The 20,359-nt window shown below is 37.7% G+C and overlaps 14 protein-coding genes across 14 annotated transcripts; 7 read left to right on the top strand and 7 right to left on the bottom strand.

The window, feature by feature from the left end:
* Positions 1 to 425: 425 nt before the first annotated feature.
* C9374_005407 (uncharacterized protein) lies at positions 426 to 923 on the bottom strand (the record flags this gene model as incomplete). Its single annotated transcript, XM_044695154.1, has 1 exon — positions 426 to 923. The coding sequence occupies one exon, from the start codon at positions 921 to 923 to the stop codon at positions 426 to 428; it is 498 nt and encodes a 165-aa protein (XP_044547884.1).
* Positions 924 to 1,039: 116 nt separating this feature from the next.
* On the bottom strand, positions 1,040 to 2,308 carry C9374_005406 (uncharacterized protein; the record flags this gene model as incomplete). Its single annotated transcript, XM_044695153.1, has 1 exon — positions 1,040 to 2,308. The coding sequence occupies one exon, from the start codon at positions 2,306 to 2,308 to the stop codon at positions 1,040 to 1,042; it is 1,269 nt and encodes a 422-aa protein (XP_044547883.1).
* Positions 2,309 to 2,573: 265 nt separating this feature from the next.
* C9374_005405 (uncharacterized protein) lies at positions 2,574 to 3,847 on the bottom strand (the record flags this gene model as incomplete). The annotated part of the gene is made up of 3 exons (XM_044695152.1): positions 2,574 to 3,367; positions 3,528 to 3,690; positions 3,752 to 3,847. The coding sequence occupies 3 exons, from the start codon at positions 3,845 to 3,847 to the stop codon at positions 2,574 to 2,576; spliced, it is 1,053 nt and encodes a 350-aa protein (XP_044547882.1).
* A 167-nt stretch (positions 3,848 to 4,014) lies between these two features.
* C9374_005404 (uncharacterized protein) lies at positions 4,015 to 6,182 on the top strand (the record flags this gene model as incomplete). The annotated part of the gene is made up of 6 exons (XM_044695151.1): positions 4,015 to 4,426; positions 4,551 to 4,589; positions 4,701 to 5,128; positions 5,184 to 5,193; positions 5,263 to 5,298; positions 5,371 to 6,182. The coding sequence occupies 6 exons, from the start codon at positions 4,015 to 4,017 to the stop codon at positions 6,180 to 6,182; spliced, it is 1,737 nt and encodes a 578-aa protein (XP_044547881.1).
* Positions 6,183 to 6,345: 163 nt separating this feature from the next.
* On the top strand, positions 6,346 to 7,553 carry C9374_005403 (uncharacterized protein; the record flags this gene model as incomplete). Its single annotated transcript, XM_044695150.1, has 2 exons — positions 6,346 to 6,853; positions 6,916 to 7,553. The coding sequence occupies 2 exons, from the start codon at positions 6,346 to 6,348 to the stop codon at positions 7,551 to 7,553; spliced, it is 1,146 nt and encodes a 381-aa protein (XP_044547880.1).
* A 146-nt stretch (positions 7,554 to 7,699) lies between these two features.
* Positions 7,700 to 9,121, top strand: C9374_005402 (uncharacterized protein; the record flags this gene model as incomplete). Its single annotated transcript, XM_044695149.1, has 1 exon — positions 7,700 to 9,121. The coding sequence occupies one exon, from the start codon at positions 7,700 to 7,702 to the stop codon at positions 9,119 to 9,121; it is 1,422 nt and encodes a 473-aa protein (XP_044547879.1).
* Positions 9,122 to 9,350: 229 nt separating this feature from the next.
* On the bottom strand, positions 9,351 to 9,843 carry C9374_005401 (uncharacterized protein; the record flags this gene model as incomplete). Its single annotated transcript, XM_044695148.1, has 2 exons — positions 9,351 to 9,494; positions 9,553 to 9,843. 2 exons carry the CDS (start codon positions 9,841 to 9,843, stop codon positions 9,351 to 9,353), a joined length of 435 nt encoding a protein of 144 aa, XP_044547878.1.
* An 87-nt stretch (positions 9,844 to 9,930) lies between these two features.
* On the bottom strand, positions 9,931 to 10,992 carry C9374_005400 (uncharacterized protein; the record flags this gene model as incomplete). The annotated part of the gene is made up of 2 exons (XM_044695147.1): positions 9,931 to 10,505; positions 10,620 to 10,992. 2 exons carry the CDS (start codon positions 10,990 to 10,992, stop codon positions 9,931 to 9,933), a joined length of 948 nt encoding a protein of 315 aa, XP_044547877.1.
* Positions 10,993 to 11,190: 198 nt separating this feature from the next.
* Positions 11,191 to 12,695, top strand: C9374_005399 (uncharacterized protein; the record flags this gene model as incomplete). Its single annotated transcript, XM_044695144.1, has 3 exons — positions 11,191 to 11,661; positions 11,726 to 11,741; positions 11,800 to 12,695. 3 exons carry the CDS (start codon positions 11,191 to 11,193, stop codon positions 12,693 to 12,695), a joined length of 1,383 nt encoding a protein of 460 aa, XP_044547876.1.
* Positions 12,696 to 13,105: 410 nt separating this feature from the next.
* Positions 13,106 to 14,044, top strand: C9374_005398 (uncharacterized protein; the record flags this gene model as incomplete). Its single annotated transcript, XM_044695143.1, has 1 exon — positions 13,106 to 14,044. One exon carries the CDS (start codon positions 13,106 to 13,108, stop codon positions 14,042 to 14,044), a length of 939 nt encoding a protein of 312 aa, XP_044547875.1.
* A 54-nt stretch (positions 14,045 to 14,098) lies between these two features.
* On the bottom strand, positions 14,099 to 15,205 carry C9374_005397 (uncharacterized protein; the record flags this gene model as incomplete). The annotated part of the gene is made up of 2 exons (XM_044695142.1): positions 14,099 to 14,889; positions 15,163 to 15,205. The coding sequence occupies 2 exons, from the start codon at positions 15,203 to 15,205 to the stop codon at positions 14,099 to 14,101; spliced, it is 834 nt and encodes a 277-aa protein (XP_044547874.1).
* Positions 15,206 to 15,288: 83 nt separating this feature from the next.
* Positions 15,289 to 16,092, bottom strand: C9374_005396 (uncharacterized protein; the record flags this gene model as incomplete). Its single annotated transcript, XM_044695141.1, has 3 exons — positions 15,289 to 15,503; positions 15,563 to 15,743; positions 15,796 to 16,092. 3 exons carry the CDS (start codon positions 16,090 to 16,092, stop codon positions 15,289 to 15,291), a joined length of 693 nt encoding a protein of 230 aa, XP_044547873.1.
* A 186-nt stretch (positions 16,093 to 16,278) lies between these two features.
* C9374_005395 (uncharacterized protein) lies at positions 16,279 to 18,330 on the top strand (the record flags this gene model as incomplete). Its single annotated transcript, XM_044695140.1, has 1 exon — positions 16,279 to 18,330. The coding sequence occupies one exon, from the start codon at positions 16,279 to 16,281 to the stop codon at positions 18,328 to 18,330; it is 2,052 nt and encodes a 683-aa protein (XP_044547872.1).
* A 309-nt stretch (positions 18,331 to 18,639) lies between these two features.
* Positions 18,640 to 19,629, top strand: C9374_005394 (uncharacterized protein; the record flags this gene model as incomplete). The annotated part of the gene is made up of 1 exon (XM_044695139.1): positions 18,640 to 19,629. One exon carries the CDS (start codon positions 18,640 to 18,642, stop codon positions 19,627 to 19,629), a length of 990 nt encoding a protein of 329 aa, XP_044547871.1.
* Positions 19,630 to 20,359: the final 730 nt, after the last annotated feature.

The raw sequence follows: 20,359 nt of genomic DNA, 5'->3' as shown, positions 1-20,359 counted from the left end.
CATTGTGCAGACATCATTGGGAGTTTTTGTAATATGATACATCAGCTAATTGTTATTTTCATCTACAATATTTGATTATGAATTTCGTCCCGATTATAATAATTTCATCAACAAAAAATGGCATCATCGTCACTCTCTAGATTTTTAGATTCTCCTTCTAACAAGCCCACTATCATCAATGACCACACTGAAACGTTTCTAAAAACTCCATCTCTAGATTTTATTGACAACCTTTTGTTAAAGCAAATTCCGCTTCTAGTAAACACCTCGGACACATTTAAATTATCAACAACTCGACTTGTTACTTACGGAGAAAGAAATCAAAAAATTGGACCTTTAATGATCCTCACCTCCCACATCTCCAATTATCATGACAAAAAGACAGATACGATCTTCAAACTCAAATTGTGGCAAGAGTGAATAATTTATTTGATCGCCTTTACAACTCTCCTCGATAACAAAGCAAGATCTGTCATTTGCGAGAAATCAGCTGCTCTTTCTATTATAATGCGCTTCACTTCTCCGAAACCTCTTTTGCATGCTTGACATTTTGAAATTCTTGCCTCTGCATTAATATCCATTTGTGCAATATTTGGATTACTATTAAATAGTTGTAAATTTTCTTCAATCATTCCTGAGAAGCTTGAATACAGCAACATGGATGCTTTGAGTGCGGTTGATATGTGTTCCTCATAATTTTCCTTTATGAGGTCAATAATTACTGGTAAAAGGAGAGAACATAATTCAAGAGTTAAATGCTTTTTACACTCTGGACGTAACAGCTGCCCTAACATATCGGATGCAAGCGGCAAATCTTTCATTTTTACAAGAGCCTTAATGGCTTCCTTTGAATCTCCCTGATCAATCCAAATTCTTCGTACGATTTTTAAATTATTCAATCTATTCGTCATGGCACTTGACATTTTTTGGTGGGATTTCATTATTTCTTCTATGATTTGATCATCGTCGAGCTCAGAGAAAGCCTCTCCCTTCTTCATTCAAGTTACCAAATTGATCAACTTGCGCATAGACGGAATACTTACTGGAACGAAAGAATCAATATCAATATTGGCTGGCTCCTTTCTTTTCGACGATACGATAACCTCACTTGGTGGTGTTTGAGGTCCGCCCAACACAGGTGTTCTTCTTTCCCAGAAACTTTGGTCACTGTGATAACCTCTCCTCTGTTGGTGGTTGTAGTTGCCACACTCACAGGTTTTCTATTTCGTATTTCATTTAACACATCCTCAGTTGAGCTATTAAGAGTCTCATTTACCATTTCCTTGGTCACTTGAGGAGAGAAATGCATCTTCTTGTCTTCTTGACCATTGTACCACGGCCTCACAGAATCAACTGGTATCACCCAAATACCTACATATCCCGTTACAGTTGGATTGGCACTTACTGCAAATATTTGATTAAGACCTTGATGAAGATTGACGTCGCTAATGTTACCCCACTTGGCATCAATGGTATCTATACAACGCATGTTGGCAGAGTTCCAAGCATGAACCTTCATTCCCTCATCACAGATAGATAACAGCACTGATCCATCCTCAGGACTAAATTGTACTGACTTCACTCCTGATGGGAAAATGTCAGACTTTGAAACAACCTCAATTGTGTCCTCCAAGCTCAGCACTTGAACAGTTCTGTCTGCACTTCCTGTTGCCAAGTAAAATTCAGAGGGGTGAAAATCAATGGTGGTAACTGTCGATCTGTGACTCTGAATTTGTCCAAACTTTTTACCAGTTGTGATATCATAAATTTTGATGGTTCCATCTTCTCCTCCGGCGACAATCCACTTGCCGTCTGGGGTAAATCTTAACGATGAAATTGGTTCCTTATAATTTTCTGATTCTCCTCTATGTGACTGCACGTCTTTTTTAACTCTTGAATCCCATACTTTTACGTTTGTGTCAAGCGATCCTGTTGCAAAGTATTCAGAAGCGAAAGGATGAAAATCAACACAAGTCACTGCTGACCTATGGCCGCCCTGAAATGTTTTTGATGATGTTGGCTGTTCCGAGTTTAAGTCCCATAATCTAATGGACCCACTCTCTGAGCCAGCAATAACAACATCCTCCGTACTGTTGAAAGTAATACAAGTGATCGGACTCTTATGTCCTGCCAACGACATTAAGGGCTCGTCGTTAGCCACATGCCATAATTTTACTAATGCATCTTCACCTCCAGTTGCTACAATCTGACCAGATTTACGCCCAATTTTTGAACACAACACTTGTTTCTTGTGGGCCGAGAAGTTGCGAAGATTGATGGCTCTGCCTTTTGATTCCGAACCAAACATTTTTTTGAATTTAAAAATTGTTGTAAAGAAATGGCGGTCTTTGACCTGGGCCCATACAACACTTCTTGAAAGGGACAACTGCTTGGTCTGTGATCATGCATAGTATTTCATCATTTGGTTGTTGAAACAAACTTCCAGAGTGACACTGTTGTTTATGAAAGGCTGATTTTTAAAGCTGAAACCCAATTTTATTTGGAATTGTTCATTATCGAATATACAAGAGAGTTTTCATGCTCCCACTCTTGTATTATTAGGGAGAAAAGAATTAATATTGAGAGGTCAAAGACTTGGGTTTGATATCTAAATCTTCAAATGTCATGATAGCCTTCTTTGCAGATGGTTCAACTACTCTTTCCAATGTGGAAGCAAGAGTTAAATCACCTCCGTGTTGCTTCAAAACAAGGAATTGGTCACGAGTGACAACAGGGTTTGGTAACATTTGTGTACATCCAAGAATAAAATCAAATACTGGATACCAGACTGGTATGGCTGGTCTTCCAAAGGCTTTTGACATCATTTGTTGAAGTGACATTTCTTCTGGTCCTGCCAAATACAAGCTCTTTCCCTTAGTTTCTTCCACTTTGGAGAAAATGACCTTCTCGACAGCATCAATAACATCATTCACAAAAACAGGTTGAAGTTTAGCGTCATGTAAAGGAACAGGAATTACTGGTAGGAATCTCAAAGGAGTTCTTCTGAGTCTGTTAATGTAAGCACCAGAAAAGACATTTTCCTTCTTATCAAACATAATACTTGGCTTTACAAATGTTGCTGTTGGGAAATTGGAATAGACAATATCCTCCGATCTGAAACGAGTGTCCGACCACCATGATGGTGAATCGAGCTCGGAATTGAGGAAACTGAATTGAATCATTTGATCAACACCTAATCTATGGGCACTATGAGAAATATTGTTGGCTCCATCAATATGAGCCTCAACAAAAGTATTGTCGCTTTCATAAAGAAGCCCAACAAGATTAATAACAACATCACTTCCGTAAATTGCACTGTCAATTGTATCCTTATCGGCAACGTCAGAATAGACGACGCTAACATTGTCTGATGGTTATGGTGATACAAGCATCAAATGATGACATTATTTCCGCAAATATCCATAAAATCAAATCAAATAGTTTAAATACACAACGGGCGCAAGGGAATATAATGGACGATAAATTATTATTTTCAGCACAACAATCCATATTGAAAGCCAACCTACCAAAGTTTCTAGCAGTATGTTCAAATTGGGAGACTCCTCTACAAGCGATAATAACTTTCTCGCATTGAGAAGCAATACGATTCAAAATTTGTTGTCCAACAAATCCATTGCCTCCAAAGATGGTCACTGTTGGTTTGACATTTCTTGCCGATGAAGAATAACACTATAAAATGAAGAGAAAATGGTGATGATGCATCCAAATATTATATAAAATCGATATTTACATTTTGTTGTGGTTGATGGTGAATCATCATGGCAGATGAAAAATTCTTCTTTGTGGCTTGACCGCTCACAATTCTTGATGCAACTCGCTTCATCATTTTTTATTTTTCACTAACGATAATAACAAGAAATTCAAATCCAAAAACAAGAACTCATCATTAGAATCATACTATGCAACATTTACAACAACAACACTAAAAACCATCGATAGCATTAATAGTTTCATAGCACTGAACGGAGAATTTTGTTGTTGTAAACAAAAAAAATGTTCTCCAAAGCGTCTACCTCTGCTGCCCGTTCTCTCTTTCAGAGATCAAGCAGCTTCTTCACCAAACATAACAATAACGGAAAGAACTTTGAGAAAGTGACAAGAAGGTTTAAATCAAACGCAGATAAAGAGAAATATTTTAATGAGTACGGAAGCAGACCTGAATATTTGCAAAACAAGAGAAAGACATCAGTGCTTCCACTCTTCCTCGCTGCTGGATTAGTTCCTTTAGTCTTAACACCAATGTTTGTGGATTATTGGATTAGAAGTGATCGTGAACATGGAGATCCTAACTTGGAAGAATATCTTGAACATCGCAGAGTTAAGGAAGAAATCAAGAAGGACAAGGAAAGAAACTCCGGGGATGTTACTGTTGCTTCGGCAAAGAAGACTGAAGCTGCTAAATACAGTATGTAGAGACACAACAAGGTCAGGTGATTTACGCTAGGAATTCTATTTGCAATTTGCAACATTTAATATAATAATAATATTTTCATATTATATTCATAACAATACTTGATGAATTTATTTAGAGTATATTTTAATTGGTGGTGGTACTGCTTCTTATGCTGGTAAGTTTTGTCGACAACGGTGTTCTCGTACCAACCGTCTCATTGAACAATATTGTCGTACGTGATGATGACGAACGTGTTGTTTTACGGAAAATTACTTTTAAATTATAGCATTGAAGGCCATCAAGAAGAATGATCCTTCAGCTCAAGTTCTTATCGTTACAGGTGAGGAATATGCTCCCTACGAGCGTCCACCTCTCTCCAAGGAGCTCTGGAGTTCGAATAAGGCTGACGAGCTCAAGTTTGTGAACTGGCTTGGCCAAGAGACTTCTGTTGAGTATGAGCCAATATCTGCCTATGATTCTGATCCATCAACCACACTCTTGACCAAGACCAAAGTCGTTCAATTGGATACTCATAACCAAGTTGTTACCACCTCCGACGGCAAGCAATACAGCTATGAAAAGTGTCTCATTGCAACAGGAGGAACACCAAGAGAATTACCAGGTAGTGATCTATTCCCAAATAGTGTAACCACTTTCAGATCCATTAACGATTACAAGAAATTGGCTGCTGTAGCCAAGAAAGACAATGCACACGTAAGTACTAAGAAGCACATTGAACATTTTTTTGAGGTAAACATCATCTTTTCAGATTGTGATTGGTATGTATTTCAGAATGATTCATGAATGTCACTGAAATTGTATGTAATGACCATGGACAAATATCATAGTTGGTGGAAGCTTCTTGGGTACTGAGTTGAGTTATGGTATGTACATTCTAATATTGATTCCTCAAACATGATCCAATGTTTCTGTATGATTATTACTCACAATTACAGCTGTGGCCAACAAGCTTCGTGAAAAGAAAGGTTCCAAAGTTACCCAAGTGTACCTTGAACCTGATGTCTTGGCTCGTTGGATTCCAAGATACCTTAGCGAGCGTGTAAGACAAACCTTAGTTGCTGCTGGTGTTGATTTGAAGCCAAATAGAAACGTAGTGAATGTTGAACCAAGCGTGAATAAGGATAAAGTGGTGGTTTCTCTCGATAGTGGTGAAAAGATTGAGGCCGACTATGTAGTCACCACTACAGGTATCTACCCCAACACTTATATTGCTGAAGAGGCAGGCTTAGAAATCGACCCTCAAAACAGTGGTATTGTTACCAACTCTCAATTAGAGGCTGTTCAAAATGTTTTTGTTGCTGGTGATGTCTTGAGCTACTATGATGTTGTTTTGGGAAGAAGAAGATCTGAACACCACGAACATGCTGAAGCCACTGGTAGACATGCTGGTATCAATATGAGCTCTAATGCCAAGAAGCCATTCCATCACATCAGTATGTTCTGGAGCGATATTGGTGACGTTCATTTCCAAGCTGTTGGTGAGATTAACTCTAGTCTCGACACCTATGCTGTTTGGGATGACGTAATTGTTAAACAAAATGGAAGCTCCTGGACGACATCCGCTGCACCAGTTGTTGCATCCAACTACGGAAATGGTATCGTTTATTATTTGAGAGACAAGAAGGTTGTTGGTATTTTGATGTGGAACGTTCCAGACAAGTTAAGTCATGCTCGCAAAGTTATTTTGGAAAAGAAGCAATATCAATCTTTGGATGAGTTGAAGAATAAGATTCAACTCAAGAAATAATTATTATTTATTATTTATTTACAACTGTATGATTCAGGAGTTATGATGAGAAGGACATTTATGAAAGGATTGGATACACATGTCTTTTTGGCATTATTAAACCATGCTTATATAATTTAATGTGAGTATTTTCACGTTGCTTTTGCGACATCACATTTTAAAAATGCTCAAACATAATGTTGGCGACTCACCATTGCTTAACCGCAATTGCAGCCCAATACTGAATCGTCCTCTTCAATACTCCTCACCCTCTCAATCTAAAACACTATCTTCCCCCTTAATGCGGAACAAAGTGCAAAAAACGTCATCTCCCATGCTTTCACCCCTCACTATAAACACTTCGGGAGCAGAAACTACAGATCATCGTTTCACAAGCGAGGAAGAACTGAACGAAGAAAGGAAACGAGAAATTGCAGAGGAAATTCTAAAGCGCTCGGAAAGCAGAAAGATCAGAAAGATCAAACAACAAGCAGAGGCAAAGGTTGAACAGGAGGTAAAATTGTTAAGGGAACAATCCAAACAGCAACATCTGGATCGTTTACGAGTGTTTGAGAAATCCGAACAACAGGAAGTAGAGGCAGTAAGACAAGCAGCCATCTCTCTTGAGGCCACACACCATGCTAAAAGCCAAAGAAAGAAGCGGTTACTTGCTAAACTTTTCTCTTTGTACGGTAAGTGATTTTACAAAGCAGCAATATTCGTTATTTAAATTGGACGTAATCCAATTCTTTAGCTAAACAACGTGCCAATGAGGTTGCATTCGAGAACGCTCAAAATGACAAACTTTTAATATCGCTGAACCAGGTAGTAGATTCAGCCAAAACCAAAACAAGAGAATATATTGAGGAAAAATCAGAGAATCATAACACGTATTTGAAAGACCATTTCATCAAAAACTTTGAAAAATTCATTTGTATTCCGAAGGAGCAAGAATATAAAGAAATACGAGAATCAATTACCGAATATATTTCACCTGCAATTACGAAAATTAAGGAAGAGCACGAACTAGCTCAACATTCACACAAATTGCTTTGTAACAACGAAAAGGAGAAGTATTTCAACACACTGGCGAACAAAGTTAGAGAATATCACGACCACCAATTTAACATCTGTTGCAGTCAGAAAGTGGAGGAAATCAATAGAGGAAAAAATATTATTCAATTAACAGCTGACGAAATCACAGAGTTTTTAGAGGCAGATATAGAAGAATATGAAACAGCTATTGGAGTTGTTGATGCTGAGCTTGATAGAATGAAAAAGAGATTTTTGAATGGAATGAAAAAGTACAGCTTAAAAAAGAGTACAACGACAAGCAAATTGACACTATCAAACAACAAATATCTTCCTCCACAAGGTCGAACGAAACTCTAAAACAATCCATTCAAAAATTGAAGAAGCAGCTCCAACAAATCAAACAACAGGAGGAAAAAAGTTCGGAGATTACAACTGATTCGTTGATAGGTTTAACAGAGCTGACTTCGAAGAATTTGAAAGTGGAGCTTCCAAAAATTCAACAAATGAAGCTTGAAGTTGAAAAAGAACTACAAGATTTGGGTTCTCAACTACAACAAACAGAAATAGTGGCTAAAGAGTCCATACAGAGCTTGAACATTGAGGAGGACAGTGTAAAAGAATTGGAAGCAAAGAATATGGAAATTGATTCTAAGGCACTTGAGCTAGAAAATAACCTCAAGAAATTGTCGGAACGAAAAAGTGAACTGGAGCATGAGGTTACCTCAATAACTACCAAGCTTTCTCGGTTAAAACACAACAGACAGCTATCAACAGCCAGATTTGAGGTGGATATGTTCAAAGAGATGCAGTGTTCAATGGAAATCAACTCTAAATTAGCTCTCACAGAAGAACGCTTTTACAAACACCAAAGTATGAAATTTACTAATTTGCTGAAAGAACTTTGCGAGTCCTTGGAAATTCAAGTATCAAGAAATTTTAGCATTCTTCAGAAGATGATTCATTTGTATGCAGTCATGAAAGTAATCTGTGTCATTGAAACTATGTCAGACAATCCTATCATTACTATTTATGCTGAGAAGCAACTTGATTTATTTGAAGATATGAAGACCATAATGCGCAAGACAGCTCCAGACGATGTGGTGAACGCAACTTTAACTAGAGTGCATCAAATGCGCCCAATGCTCTTGTTCTTTTCCAAATTGTTTGATCATGACTGCATGAAGTACCACACAGGCACTTGGAGACAAAGTTTGGACAACTTGGACGAACTGAAGCATGCCAATGTGAAATTTAAATATGTTGAGAAGAGGCTCATATCGATCCTAGATGCACTTTTGGAAAAGACCCATTTAGATGTAAAATCTATTTTTTCGCAACACGACGACTATCACAATGACTCCACCATCTGCTCCTGTCTCGATCCTTTATTACATGATAACATGCACAGTTTAGATGGAGAAAAAACAAAAGAGATATTCTCTAAAATGATAAATCTGGGTGAGCCAGACGAAACTTGTTTAGAAACTGTGTTTAAGGAAATCCAATTGCACGCTAAGAAAGTATTGGAAACCTACTTCCTCAATGACACCTCCAACAACAAATTGTTGTCTAAAATGGAAAAAATCTCAAAATTTATTTGCGACAAGGAGAATCTTGATATTGCTCAAGAAGATGAAAAGTTAAAACGAAAGGTTGCAATGATCAAGAAAGAGAAAGAAAGATCATCAGAAATGCAAAGAAAATTGGAAATTATTGAAAAAAAGAATTCAAATCAAGACATGTCACTGAGCCCTGCCGCTGTCAGTCGCGAGCCAGGGCAAGCAACCTCCCTTCCTTTTATTAAGCTAGATGAAAAAACTGCAGAAATTGTGGATGAAGAAAGAAAAATCAAACAGAAAACTTCCACATTTTCTCCCAGTAGCCTGTTATCGAAATTTGAGAGCAGAAAGTCTCCCCAAAATTAATCATTATCTGCCTCTCTGTCTCGTTCTGGAACAAACCTAGCGACTTTCATTGTTGCCAATGAAATACAATTTTTCAGAATGTCTGTGACATTTGTACTAAAATCGATATTTTCTTCTAGCATTTGGTATTGACAAATAAGTAAATCTTTTTTTACATTGAGTGAGGTTCTGCAATGGTGTTGCAGTTCTTTCCAAGTCATGTTTGCTAACTTCTTTGCAGAAATAATATTTACACCATATTTCGCATGTTCTTGGTGGGGTCCTTTTCTATAAAGTACATAATCACAACCGTATTTTGCTCCACTTCTAGTGATCCAACCTCTTGATCTAAAATAGTGATAAATGGCATACCGAGAGATGAAGAACTCGGTTCCTTCAATTTCACAAAATAATTTAAAGCATTCTTGAATACTTTTCAAATTCTGACCAACTCGTATCCGCAAACATCCCAGTGCAAAATATAAATAAAAGGCTTCTTGAAGTGAAAGAATTAATTTTTCCATATTGTTGGGAGGAAGTGTTGAAGTCACCTCCGAATGGTTAAGATGATTGGTACTTGTAGAGGCTGTGTTGGCATCAAACCAATTTGCAAAGCATGGTGTGGATCTCGACATTTCTCCCTTTCCAAAGTAATCAAATCTGTAGAGTGTTAAATCATCCACAACCACATGATTTCCGATGAGTGTACCATCGATAGGCTCTCTGCTGGAAATTTGGAACATTTTTTGCAACGTTGAAATCTCAACAATGAATGTTTTTACAAGAATAATAAATTACAATGTTGCAAATCTTTAATCGAGGGTGACTTTCTATTTAAAGTCCTTTTCACCAATAATTGTTTTTGGATCTAGTGCATTGGCTTGATCTTTCTTTTCTGTCCTAGTGTTCTTACCCTTATTTAATATAGTAGACACCAAAGCGTCATTCGTTGTTGCTTTTGAGTCACTCGATCCTGGCTTTCGTTGTTCTTTCATCTTGTGGAAAACTTTTTGTTGGAGATTAGTGGCATCCCTCTTTGCCTGCAATATTGCTTCAATAAACATGTTGAGATGATCATTAAGAACGACTGTTGATTCAATACAGCCGTTCAGTAACTTGGTTAGCATTGACAGCATTTCTGAGGTTTTTTGCTCAACGTTAGGTTGGAAGGATTCCATTTTAATATCTGAAATTTTACTCGTCATGTCAGAATCTTTCTCTAATGCTGATGCAATGCTATCCCAAAATTGCAACTCTTTCTCCAATTGTGATATTGTTTTATCGTAAAATTGTTCCTTACTTCTATTTGCTTGGTTCACAAGATTTGGTATCACACGGGTACCGTTATATTTCTCGATAAGTTTTGGCAAAGTGTTTGTCAAGTATTCTCGCTTAATCTCATCAACTGTAATATTGTAAAAAATTAAAATTATTCATAAACGACCCATTATTAATGATAATATAGATATCATGTGATTCATTTCGTCACACACAAAAGTAAATTATTGGTAACACATACATGCTTCTTTAACGATTGGAATTTTGCAATATCGGTCTTCTGCATGCTTTAACCAAATTTCATTTAAAATTACTAATCGTTTACTATCATCCAGTTCTAGTGGGATTGAAGCACAAAACTTTGAACCGTGCTCCGTTTCTTTTGTGCTACCACCTCTCGAACTTTTCCTCTTCTTCTTTCTTCGTTCTCCACTCCGATCGTCTTTCCGATTCTCTGCAGCAGAAGAAGAAAATTCTTCTTTTCTTTTTCGTTTTTCCATTCCAACAGGAGAAACATAATCATCACGAGGAAGCTGTTGTGAAGTGGGTGGTGAATGTGAAGGCGAATCCGATCTCTTGTTTTTAACGGCCGTTGATGATGAAGCTTTTTTCATTTTTTTGCGCTTTAACGTTTTTTTCCTTGGCGGGAAGGATTAAACATGTTTTTAAAGTTGAACTGCTGATTTCAACTTAAAATCATTTTCTTTCAACCTTATTCTTTGAACCTTCTTGTTTATGTAGAATGAAAGTATTCGTTTGTTTATTCAAACAAATTCTTTCCGCTGTTTATTTCAAATTCCATGCCAATAAAAATGGAAGCCTTGAATCAAAAGCCAGATCTTTCCTCCGTACCACCATCCTCATCATCAACACCAAATCTCTTGTTTCCAAGTACTCATAATTTATTTTCAAAAGCATTTTCAATCACTAGGAGTTGTTCCTTGATGATGAACAAAAGGACAGAGACATCGGAAGTGGCTTCAAAAGATTTTAATTGCAATGATGATCATAACTCGGGTAGATGGTTAAACTTTCCACCACAAGCAATGATGATTCAAGCCGAAGAAGAGGCTGCGTTTAATAATATGGCTTCAACAACACCAACGGTTTCATTGTATGGATTCTTTTCTGCTGCTGTTGGATTATCAAAAAGAGCAAAAACGAAACACATGGAGCGAATATTGAATGCTCAGTCTTTCTATCCAAATGTTGGACACAGTGATCAAGTGGGAGAGAAAAGCGCTGGTGAGGATGCTTATTTCCAATCCTCACTTGCTATTGGAGTAAGTATTACTGTACAAATTGAAATGGTCCACAATTTTCAAAATGAAATTCGTCTTCGTTTAGGTTGGTGACGGTGTTGGTAAGTGTTCACAAAGATATATTTATGAATTTAATTGAACATTGGATTTTTCGTAAAGGTGGATGGGCAAAGTACAATGTTGACCCTAGCTTAATTTCCAGATCCATCACTTCTAAAGTCCTTGCAATATTTCTAGAAAAAGAAACCAAAATATTTAATTTTATTCAAAATACTAACTTTCAGGAAACAACAGAAACAACCGGATGGTCTTGGTGGGGTAAATCACCCACAGAAAGAAATCCAAAACTCATTATCAAAGAGTCACCGGTGGAAATTCTAAGCAGGGTTTTTGCTGATATTAAAACTAGTGGATCAATTCGAGCAGGCTCTACTACATTTTCTATGGTCATGATTTCTGATTTGGAAAAAGGAATAATGCAATCGTTAAATGTTGGTGACAGCGGCTTTGTCATTATCCGAGATGGAATGGTTGTATTCCGAAGTAAGACTCAGCAGCACAGATTCAATGCTCCTTATCAGCTCACTATTTGTCCTCCTGAAAGGAATGGTTCGTGCATCGAGAATCAACCTAGGGATGGAGATTTACAGGAACACAAAATTCAAGATGGTGACATTATTGTAATGGGAACTGATGGATTATTTGACAATTTATTTGATTGGCAAATTCTACAAGTAATTAACCAAGGACAAACCTTGTGGAGTGAACAAAAACAAGCTGATCTGCTGAAAAAAGTTGCAGTCGGAAATGTACAAGCCATCAATGAGCTTAATCAATTTTTACTCTCCAAAGCAAGACAAATAGCCACTCTGGCCAGAGTTGTAAGCTTGTCAGAGAATCCATATACGTTCACACCATTTTCCAAAGCGTACACTGAAGCAACAGGACGTCATGTCAGCGGTGGAAAACCAGATGACATTACTGTCATTGTTGCCATGGCACTAAAACGAAAACTACAACTTGAATTACTTTCGAAAAATCAGGACAAACAGTAATCATTAACAAATAACACATTTTGCTTTTCGATTCGCTCTTTCTTTTGATCCCTTACTGGAAAATAGGAAGTATTTTGAAATTTTCCAAAGAGCTCTTGTCATCCAACGCACTGGGAACCAATCAAAAAAATGTTCAAAGATCAATCTGTTTATATTGTTTCTTACGCAAGAACACCCCTCGGATCCAGTGGTGGATGCCTTTCATCCCAATCAGCTGTTCAGATTGGTTCTATTGCACTCCGAGAGGCCATCCAAAGAGCTCATCTCAAACCGGAACAAGTTGAAGAAGTCATCATGGGCAAGTATTGCAAGGAGGTGTTGGTCAAAATCCAGCTCGTCAAGTAGCTCTTGGATCGGGATTACCAAAGGAAGTGATTTGTACCACTGTAAATAAGGTTTGCTCCTCTGGAATGAAAGCCATTCATTACGGATCTTTGCAAATCATGACTGGAATGAGAGATGTTATTGCTTGCGGTGGAGTTGAGTCCATGTCTAACGTTCCCTATTATTTGACTGATTATAGAAATGGAAAAAGAATGGGAGATGGTAAAGTGATTGATGGTATGATGTACGATGGTTTATTTGATCCATATAATAAGAGTTTGATGGGTCAATTTGCTGATGTCACTGCATCTACTCATAAGATATCAAAGCAAGATCAAGATGATTATGCTATCAAGAGTTATGAAAAAGCTGCAAAGAATGTTGAGAATTTCAAGAAGGAAATTGTACCTGTGAAAGTTAATAATGTCACTTTTGATAGAGATGAGGAGGTTACCAAATTCAAAGGAGCAGATAAACTAAGATCGCTGAAACCTGCATTCAGTAAGGAGGGAGGAACTGTGACTGCTGGAAACGCATCAAAAATTTCTGACGGTGCTGCTTTCGTTTTACTGGTCAGCGGAAAGTTTTTGAAATCCAATCCAACCTATCTTGCAAGTTTGAGAAATGAAAATGTCTTTGAAGTGTTATCTTTCGAGGATGCAGAAAAAGAACCACAATGGTTTACAATTGCACCTAGCTTAGCCATTCCAAAAGCTTTGAAGAGAGCTGGTCTAACTGTCAACGATGTGGATTATTTCGAAATTAACGAAGCATTTTCTGCTGTGGCTTTGGCGAATTCGAAACTTTTAAATCTTCCAGAAGAGAAGGTAAACATTTGGGGAGGTGCTGTTGCCATCGGTCACCCACTGGGCTGCAGTGGTGCTCGAATCATTGTCACACTATGCAATGTGTTGGCAACAAATAAGAAGACAGTCGGATGTGGAGGTATTTGTAACGGAGGCGGTGGAGCTAGCGCTTTAGTAATTAAGAGAGTAGATCCTTCCCAATTTAAATCCTCTCTCTAAACATTTACAATCAATAAATAAATATTTCAATGTATGTACACAATAATTTACACATTATTTCTCAGCCAAGTTCAGTGAGACCTGCTTTTCGCTTAAATTGGCTTCCGCAAGTGAAAGTCCAGCGTGCTCTTCGTAGGAAAATCTTCGAGCTGGATAAGTGGTTACTAGCACAAGCTTATCTACATCTATTTCTTTTGTAACATCCAAATAATCAAATATATCTCCAATGGTGTCAGAATGTCTGAAAGATCTAGTCAATCGTGAAGAATCAGGCAATCGAATAAGGACTTTTGAAAAATTACTCTCTGTCTCTGCAGGCTCAGGCTTAAGCTTGGTTGCTTTTTCTCTTCTTTTTACAATTTTTTCTTGTTCTTTTCTAATTTTTTCTTGCTCTTGTCGTTGTCGTTCACGTTCCTCTTGCTCTTGTCGTTGCCTTTCTAACTCCTCTTGCCTACTTCTTTCCTGATCTCTTTGCAAAGATCTCAAATAAGCCTGGTCTTGCTCTTCCCTCACATTCGATGCAGATGACTCTCCCAAGTCAACCATTGTTCTTCCATTACTGCCCGAAGAGGATGACACAACGTTTGTACTGCCACTTCTGCTTCTTCGTGCTGCTTCTTCATATTCTTGCTGTTGCAATAATTGAGCAAATTCCTCATCTGTCATACCATCATGAGCCAGTTCGTGCTCTTCTTGCATGGACGTTCTATCCATACTAGTTCTGCCAGCGATCATATCATGTTGTGCCAATCCATGATGCATTTCTTCCTCATCGGAATCTCTGAGTTCATGATGAGCATTGGCATCACTTCTTCGTACATGACCTTTCCAAAGTGTTCTCCTTACTTTTCAGTTGAAGATGATAATAAATTTGATTATTGGAAAAGTTAGATATTAAATTGCATATCCAATATTCAGTTGTACACAAGATATGGTTTGGAGGATCATTGTTCATCATTTCAGTTTAAAAACATCATTTCATACAATCGGAATACAATATTAATAGATTCGCCGGTTAATGAAAGTATTTGATAACAAGTAGGATTTATCATTCAAATTTACGTCAATGGAGCGATTGTTTCCATCCTGTGTGATGTTATCATCACCATCATACGAACCTTCATCACAGCATCCAAAAACGTTTAAAAAACACGAAAACATTTTTTTAATTAGAGATAATGTAGAATGATGTTTTTATAACTCAAACACCATGTTCATGAAAGAAACAATTGGCAATAAATAGCTTATTTCTTTTTTTCTGCCTTTTCTTTTTCTAATATTTGCTTGAATTTTGATGGGGAAGATGTCGTTGTTGCACTTGTTTGTGGCGGTGTTGAGGGAGTATTGGGTGTGGAAGAATTCAAATTGTCATCATTTCGTGACATAAGATTATACAATTCCTTTTCCATGTTGGTAATGGCTTCTTCACTTGGCTTTTCACCACTCTTTGCGTATTGTTCTGTTTAAGATGCATTGACAGTCGTTATTGATATTCAATAAATTAATTAAATACACTACCTTCAATAACCGTTCTCATAGCCCTTGTCATATCTCCACCGTGTTTCTTAAACATTTCACTTTTAATTTTTTCGATATTCATTTCTTTCTTAATGTCTGAAAATTCTTCATTCATCTTTTTAGCAAGGTCTGCAAATTGTTGGTCAACTTCCGATTTCATTCGTTTTTGTTCTCGAATAGACTGAAAGTGCATTGAATGATTATTGTTAGATTCATCATTTTAGAATGCATACCTCTAATAATGCACTTGCTACAAGTTTAGAATAGTTCTTTTTCATTTCTTCCTCCACCTTTTTGATCTTTCTTCCCTGTCGGATTGTATTCACAAATTCCATAATATTTCCCCATATTGATTTGCTCTTTTTTTCCTCCAAGTGATGACTCGATGATGAGAATTCTCTCCGCTCACTACGAAGCATCGTGATAGTCATTGCTCGTATTAACGTTGATGATGACGAAATAGGAGATGAGCCAAGTTGATGAAAGAGCAGGGACTTGGTTGAGGAAGCTAAAAATTTGCGGCTCATCATTTTTTATGGTGTTCTTAGCATCATGCTCTCTTATTGAAGAACAACAGAATAATTTCAATTCGATAAAAGGTGAAACGGTTCATTGTCATCATGCTCTCTAATATAATTTATTAAAATTAATTAATTTGAGAGAGCATGATGATGGTATCATTGTAAAATTGCAACCTGGTTTTGTTTTTGAAAAAAATGCTACGAAACTCTGGGGTTGCTTCACTCTTTCGCTCGCTTCATGTGGTAGCATCATCAAGAGGCTGCAGCCATCGTTTCTTGATACCACAAACGGCTATTCATCAATCACGTACATATGCCAAAGACATTGAAAAAGATGGCTTTGATCCGACTCAACATTACGAAGTAGAAGATGCCATGCCATATGTTGCAAAGAATGTAAATTTGAAAAAAACAAAGAGTCTACTCGATTTATTTGTTACAAAATTAGAGAAAGATGAGAAGGAAACAAAGAAAGAGGAACACTTCTCTGAGTTTGAGGCTTTGCAAAAGTCGGAGAAGGCCAAAACCGTGAAAGCTCAAAAGAAGAAAGTAAGAGAGGCCAATGATAGTATTTATGATAGAAACTCTGCAGAGGCTCAAAAACTAAAGATATTACAAGCGCTTTTTGAGCAAAAAACAAGTGTCGCACCTACACAGATATTTAACGAGCAAGTTATTGAAATGGAAACAAAGGAAAGAGATATGCAAACAAAAGCAGGCGATAGTCTTCTTTCATTCATGTATGAATCTAAGTCCCCCTATAAAGTGGTAGAATCATGGGAGGCTGAGCAGCAAGCGAGAGAAGAACTGGCCAATGATTTCAAACAACAGAAGAAAGAGTTGAAGAAACTGTTGCAGAAAAGTGCCACTACAGCAGATCAAGAAAATAGAAAAGAATATTTCCAACAATATGATTCTGTTGCTCTTAAAAAAGACATGCTTGAGGGTATGAGTGCTGTGAGCGACTTTTCAGTGAATGCGGATATTGATAGAATGTCTGCATCCCCAACATCTCTATCTGGAGACAAACTCATCCTTGTTAATAACGCAAGACATGAAGAAAAAAGTCCGTTCTGGAACACTTTAACTCCTCATGAGAAGCGTTACTTTTTAAATGACGAATATTTGGAAGATGTTTCAAAGAACATTGAAAAATATTTGAATATGAGTCAGGATGAAATTGAAAAAAACGCACCATGGCTTTTGAATGACCCTAGATGGGAAACAATTGAAGAGCTTAGAAAACAAACTTTGCAAGACCTTTCTGAGGTATCCGAAGATAACATTTCTACGGAAAGAAACAAATATTTCCGAGAAAGAATCTTTGACGATGAAGCTCTGCGAAATCTTTATGAATCACTTGGATCGAAACAATTTGACAATGTTCAAGAATTTTATGAAAATATCAAAGAAGCTACTGATGAACAAGGCTTACTGAAGAGATTGGAGACTATGTTTCCAGCAGTACCAAAGGATAAAATCAAATCAATTTTGAATAAGGTGATTTTAACAGTCCAACCGAAGTTCGACAAATATGCAAGCGCATCCCAAAGATCTATTCAGCTTATTACCGATGAAATCACTGCTTCCGCCAAGCCAATAGTTTACACAATGGCTGATATCGCCACCAAGCCAAAACCAAAAATGCAAACTGTGTTGTGGTCCATTAGACAAATTGCAACAAAGAAAGCCAAAGAGAAAGAGGTTGAAATGGTATACGAAAGAGCAAAGACCTTGAAACTTGAGGAATTCCCTTCACAAATTGACCATATTTATGAAGTATTGCGACCAATTCACGACGAAAGTATGAAGGTTGGAGTTGAAGAGAAAGGTATTACCGAATTCCATCCTGCAGTTTATGGAGGTTTTTCTACTGCAACAGGCAAAAGAAAGTCTTCTGTAGCTAATGTTACAATCTCACCAGGAACAGGATTATTCACAGTGAATGGAAAATCTGTACTTGACTATTTCAACTTGACGCGTCATCACTACAAACTCATGCTTCCTTTGAAATTTACAAACACTTTGAATCAATTTGACGTTGAGGCAAGAGTTAGAGGAGGCGGACAAACTGGTCAGTGTGACGCAATCTTCCTTGGTCTTTCAAAAGCTTTAGCTAAGTTTATTCCTGAATTTGGCCCTACATTAGAGGCTAGCGGTTTCCTCTATAGAGATCCTAGAGTGGTAGAACGTAAGAAGCCAGGTCAAAAGAAGGCTCGTAAGAAGTTTACCTTTGTCAAGCGTTAAACCTTCCTTCCAAATCATTGGGACGAATTTCTCAGTGCAACTACAGGGTAGACAATCGTTCCAAACAACCACAATTCTTTCAGTTGCACTTGTTGTTTCAACATTAAAATTACCATCCTGCTTTCAAAACACAATCGTCTTGTTGTTCAAAAAATTCGGCCATGCTCGTATTTATTGCTCTACAAACTCTTGTTGAACCAGAGAGCGATAATGCAAGCAACAAAATTATTGAAGTGAAAAAAATATCGACATTGCTCTCGCTTTCTTTCAACAGCAACAACATCAACAAAAACAATATAAATTATCATCATGGCATTCGACAAAGGAGGTAGAGGTGGTGGTCGTGGAGGTGGTCGTGGTGGAGGCCGTGGAGGAGGCCGAGGTGGAGGTTTCGGTGGAGGCTTCGGTGATAGATCTGGTGGAGGCGGTAGAGGTGGTGGTCGTGGTGGAGGCCGTGGTGGTGGTCGTGGAGGTTTTGACAAGGGTGGTCGCGGTGGAGGTGGCCGAGGAAGAGGAGCACCAAGAGGTGGTGGTCGTGGAGGAGCCAGAGGAGGAGCAGCTGCTGGAGGAAAGAAGGTCATTGTTGAACCACATCGTTTCGAGGGAGTCTATGTCGTCAAAGGAAAAGATGAATCCATTGCTACACTCAATATGGTTCCAGGTGAATCTGTCTATGATGAAAAGAGAGTTACAGTGGAAAAGGGATTCGGTGAAAATGTTCAAAAAGTAGAATACAGATTATGGAGTCCTTTCCGTTCAAAGATTGGAGCAGGTATCGTTGGTGGTATTGAGAATATCTACATCAAACCTGGTACTAAATTGTTATATTTGGGTGCTGCTTCAGGTACAACAGTATCTCACTGTTCAGACTTGGTTGGTCCCGAAGGAATGGTTTATGGAGTTGAATTATCTGAACGATGCGGTCGTGATTTGATTGAAATGTCCAAGAAGAGACCAAATATTGTTCCAATCATTGAAGATGCTCGTCATCCTTTGAGATACAGAATGTTAGTAGGAGCTGTGGATACTATTTTCGCAGACGTTGCTCAACCCGATCAAGCTCGTATTGTTGCTCTTAATGCTAAATACTTTTTGAAGCCAGGTGGTCACTTTGTTATTTCCATCAAGGCTAACTGTATAGATTCCACGGTTGAGGCTGAAGTCGTATTTGCTAGGGAAGTGGAACAACTCCAACAATTTGGTTTTACTTGTGAAGAACAATTGGATTTGGAACCTTTTGAACGTGATCACTGTATGGTTGTTGGAACATTGGCTTCTGGTAGCTCCATAGAGTTTTAGAAAACAATTGTAGCAATTTTTGATTTCATTTGATTGTCCATATCTCTATTATCACTCTTTCCTATTCTACGAAAATTTATAAAACATACATTTCAAATTCATCACGTGTTTGCGTTCAAATGCATTTTGCCAACTACTCTCTTAAATAAGTGTGCGCAACCAAAAGAGAATTCTGAAAGAAAATTCCAGCCACGTTTTCAAATACAAGACTTGCAAATGCGTGGATTCCAGACGTGGCAACTGAAACAAAGGTTCTAGATCGTTTGTAGATTTGTTTTTGTTTCTCTTGTTAATTTTGGACGGGAAGCCTGCCAGGAATATGGCGACACTCCCGCTACAGTCTTTGACTGTATGAACTGTGAGCTACAAAAGCGAGAAGCCTTTGTTGTTGTTGTTTAATGAAACAGTGTTGAAGATTTAATAAAAGAACAAGCAGTGTGCATTTATTGTTCGAATATCTTCTTGGAATTTGACTGGTGGCATGTGGTTTAGCAAAATTAATTTGATCTTGTGTTGGCAGCAATCCAGAACTTGAACGATCAAATAGAAAACAGGTGAAAATGCCTAGGTGAATTATTATTTACATGGATCAAAATTGGTTCTGAAGGATAGTAAGATTACTTTCGGAATGTCTTATTTCTCATTTCCAAAGTATTGTGAGAGGGTCGTGAAGAGAAATAATTAATCACTTCTGATTCATCATGATCGTCTCCATATTGGTTCATGACTT

This window comes from Naegleria lovaniensis, assembly GCF_003324165.1.
Source record: "Naegleria lovaniensis strain ATCC 30569 chromosome Unknown tig024, whole genome shotgun sequence".
In the NCBI taxonomy this organism is placed as follows: domain Eukaryota; phylum Heterolobosea; class Eutetramitea; order Acrasida; family Naegleriidae; genus Naegleria; species Naegleria lovaniensis.
Note: the sequence above shows the minus strand (reverse complement) of the source record. Positions and strands in the feature narration are given on the sequence as shown.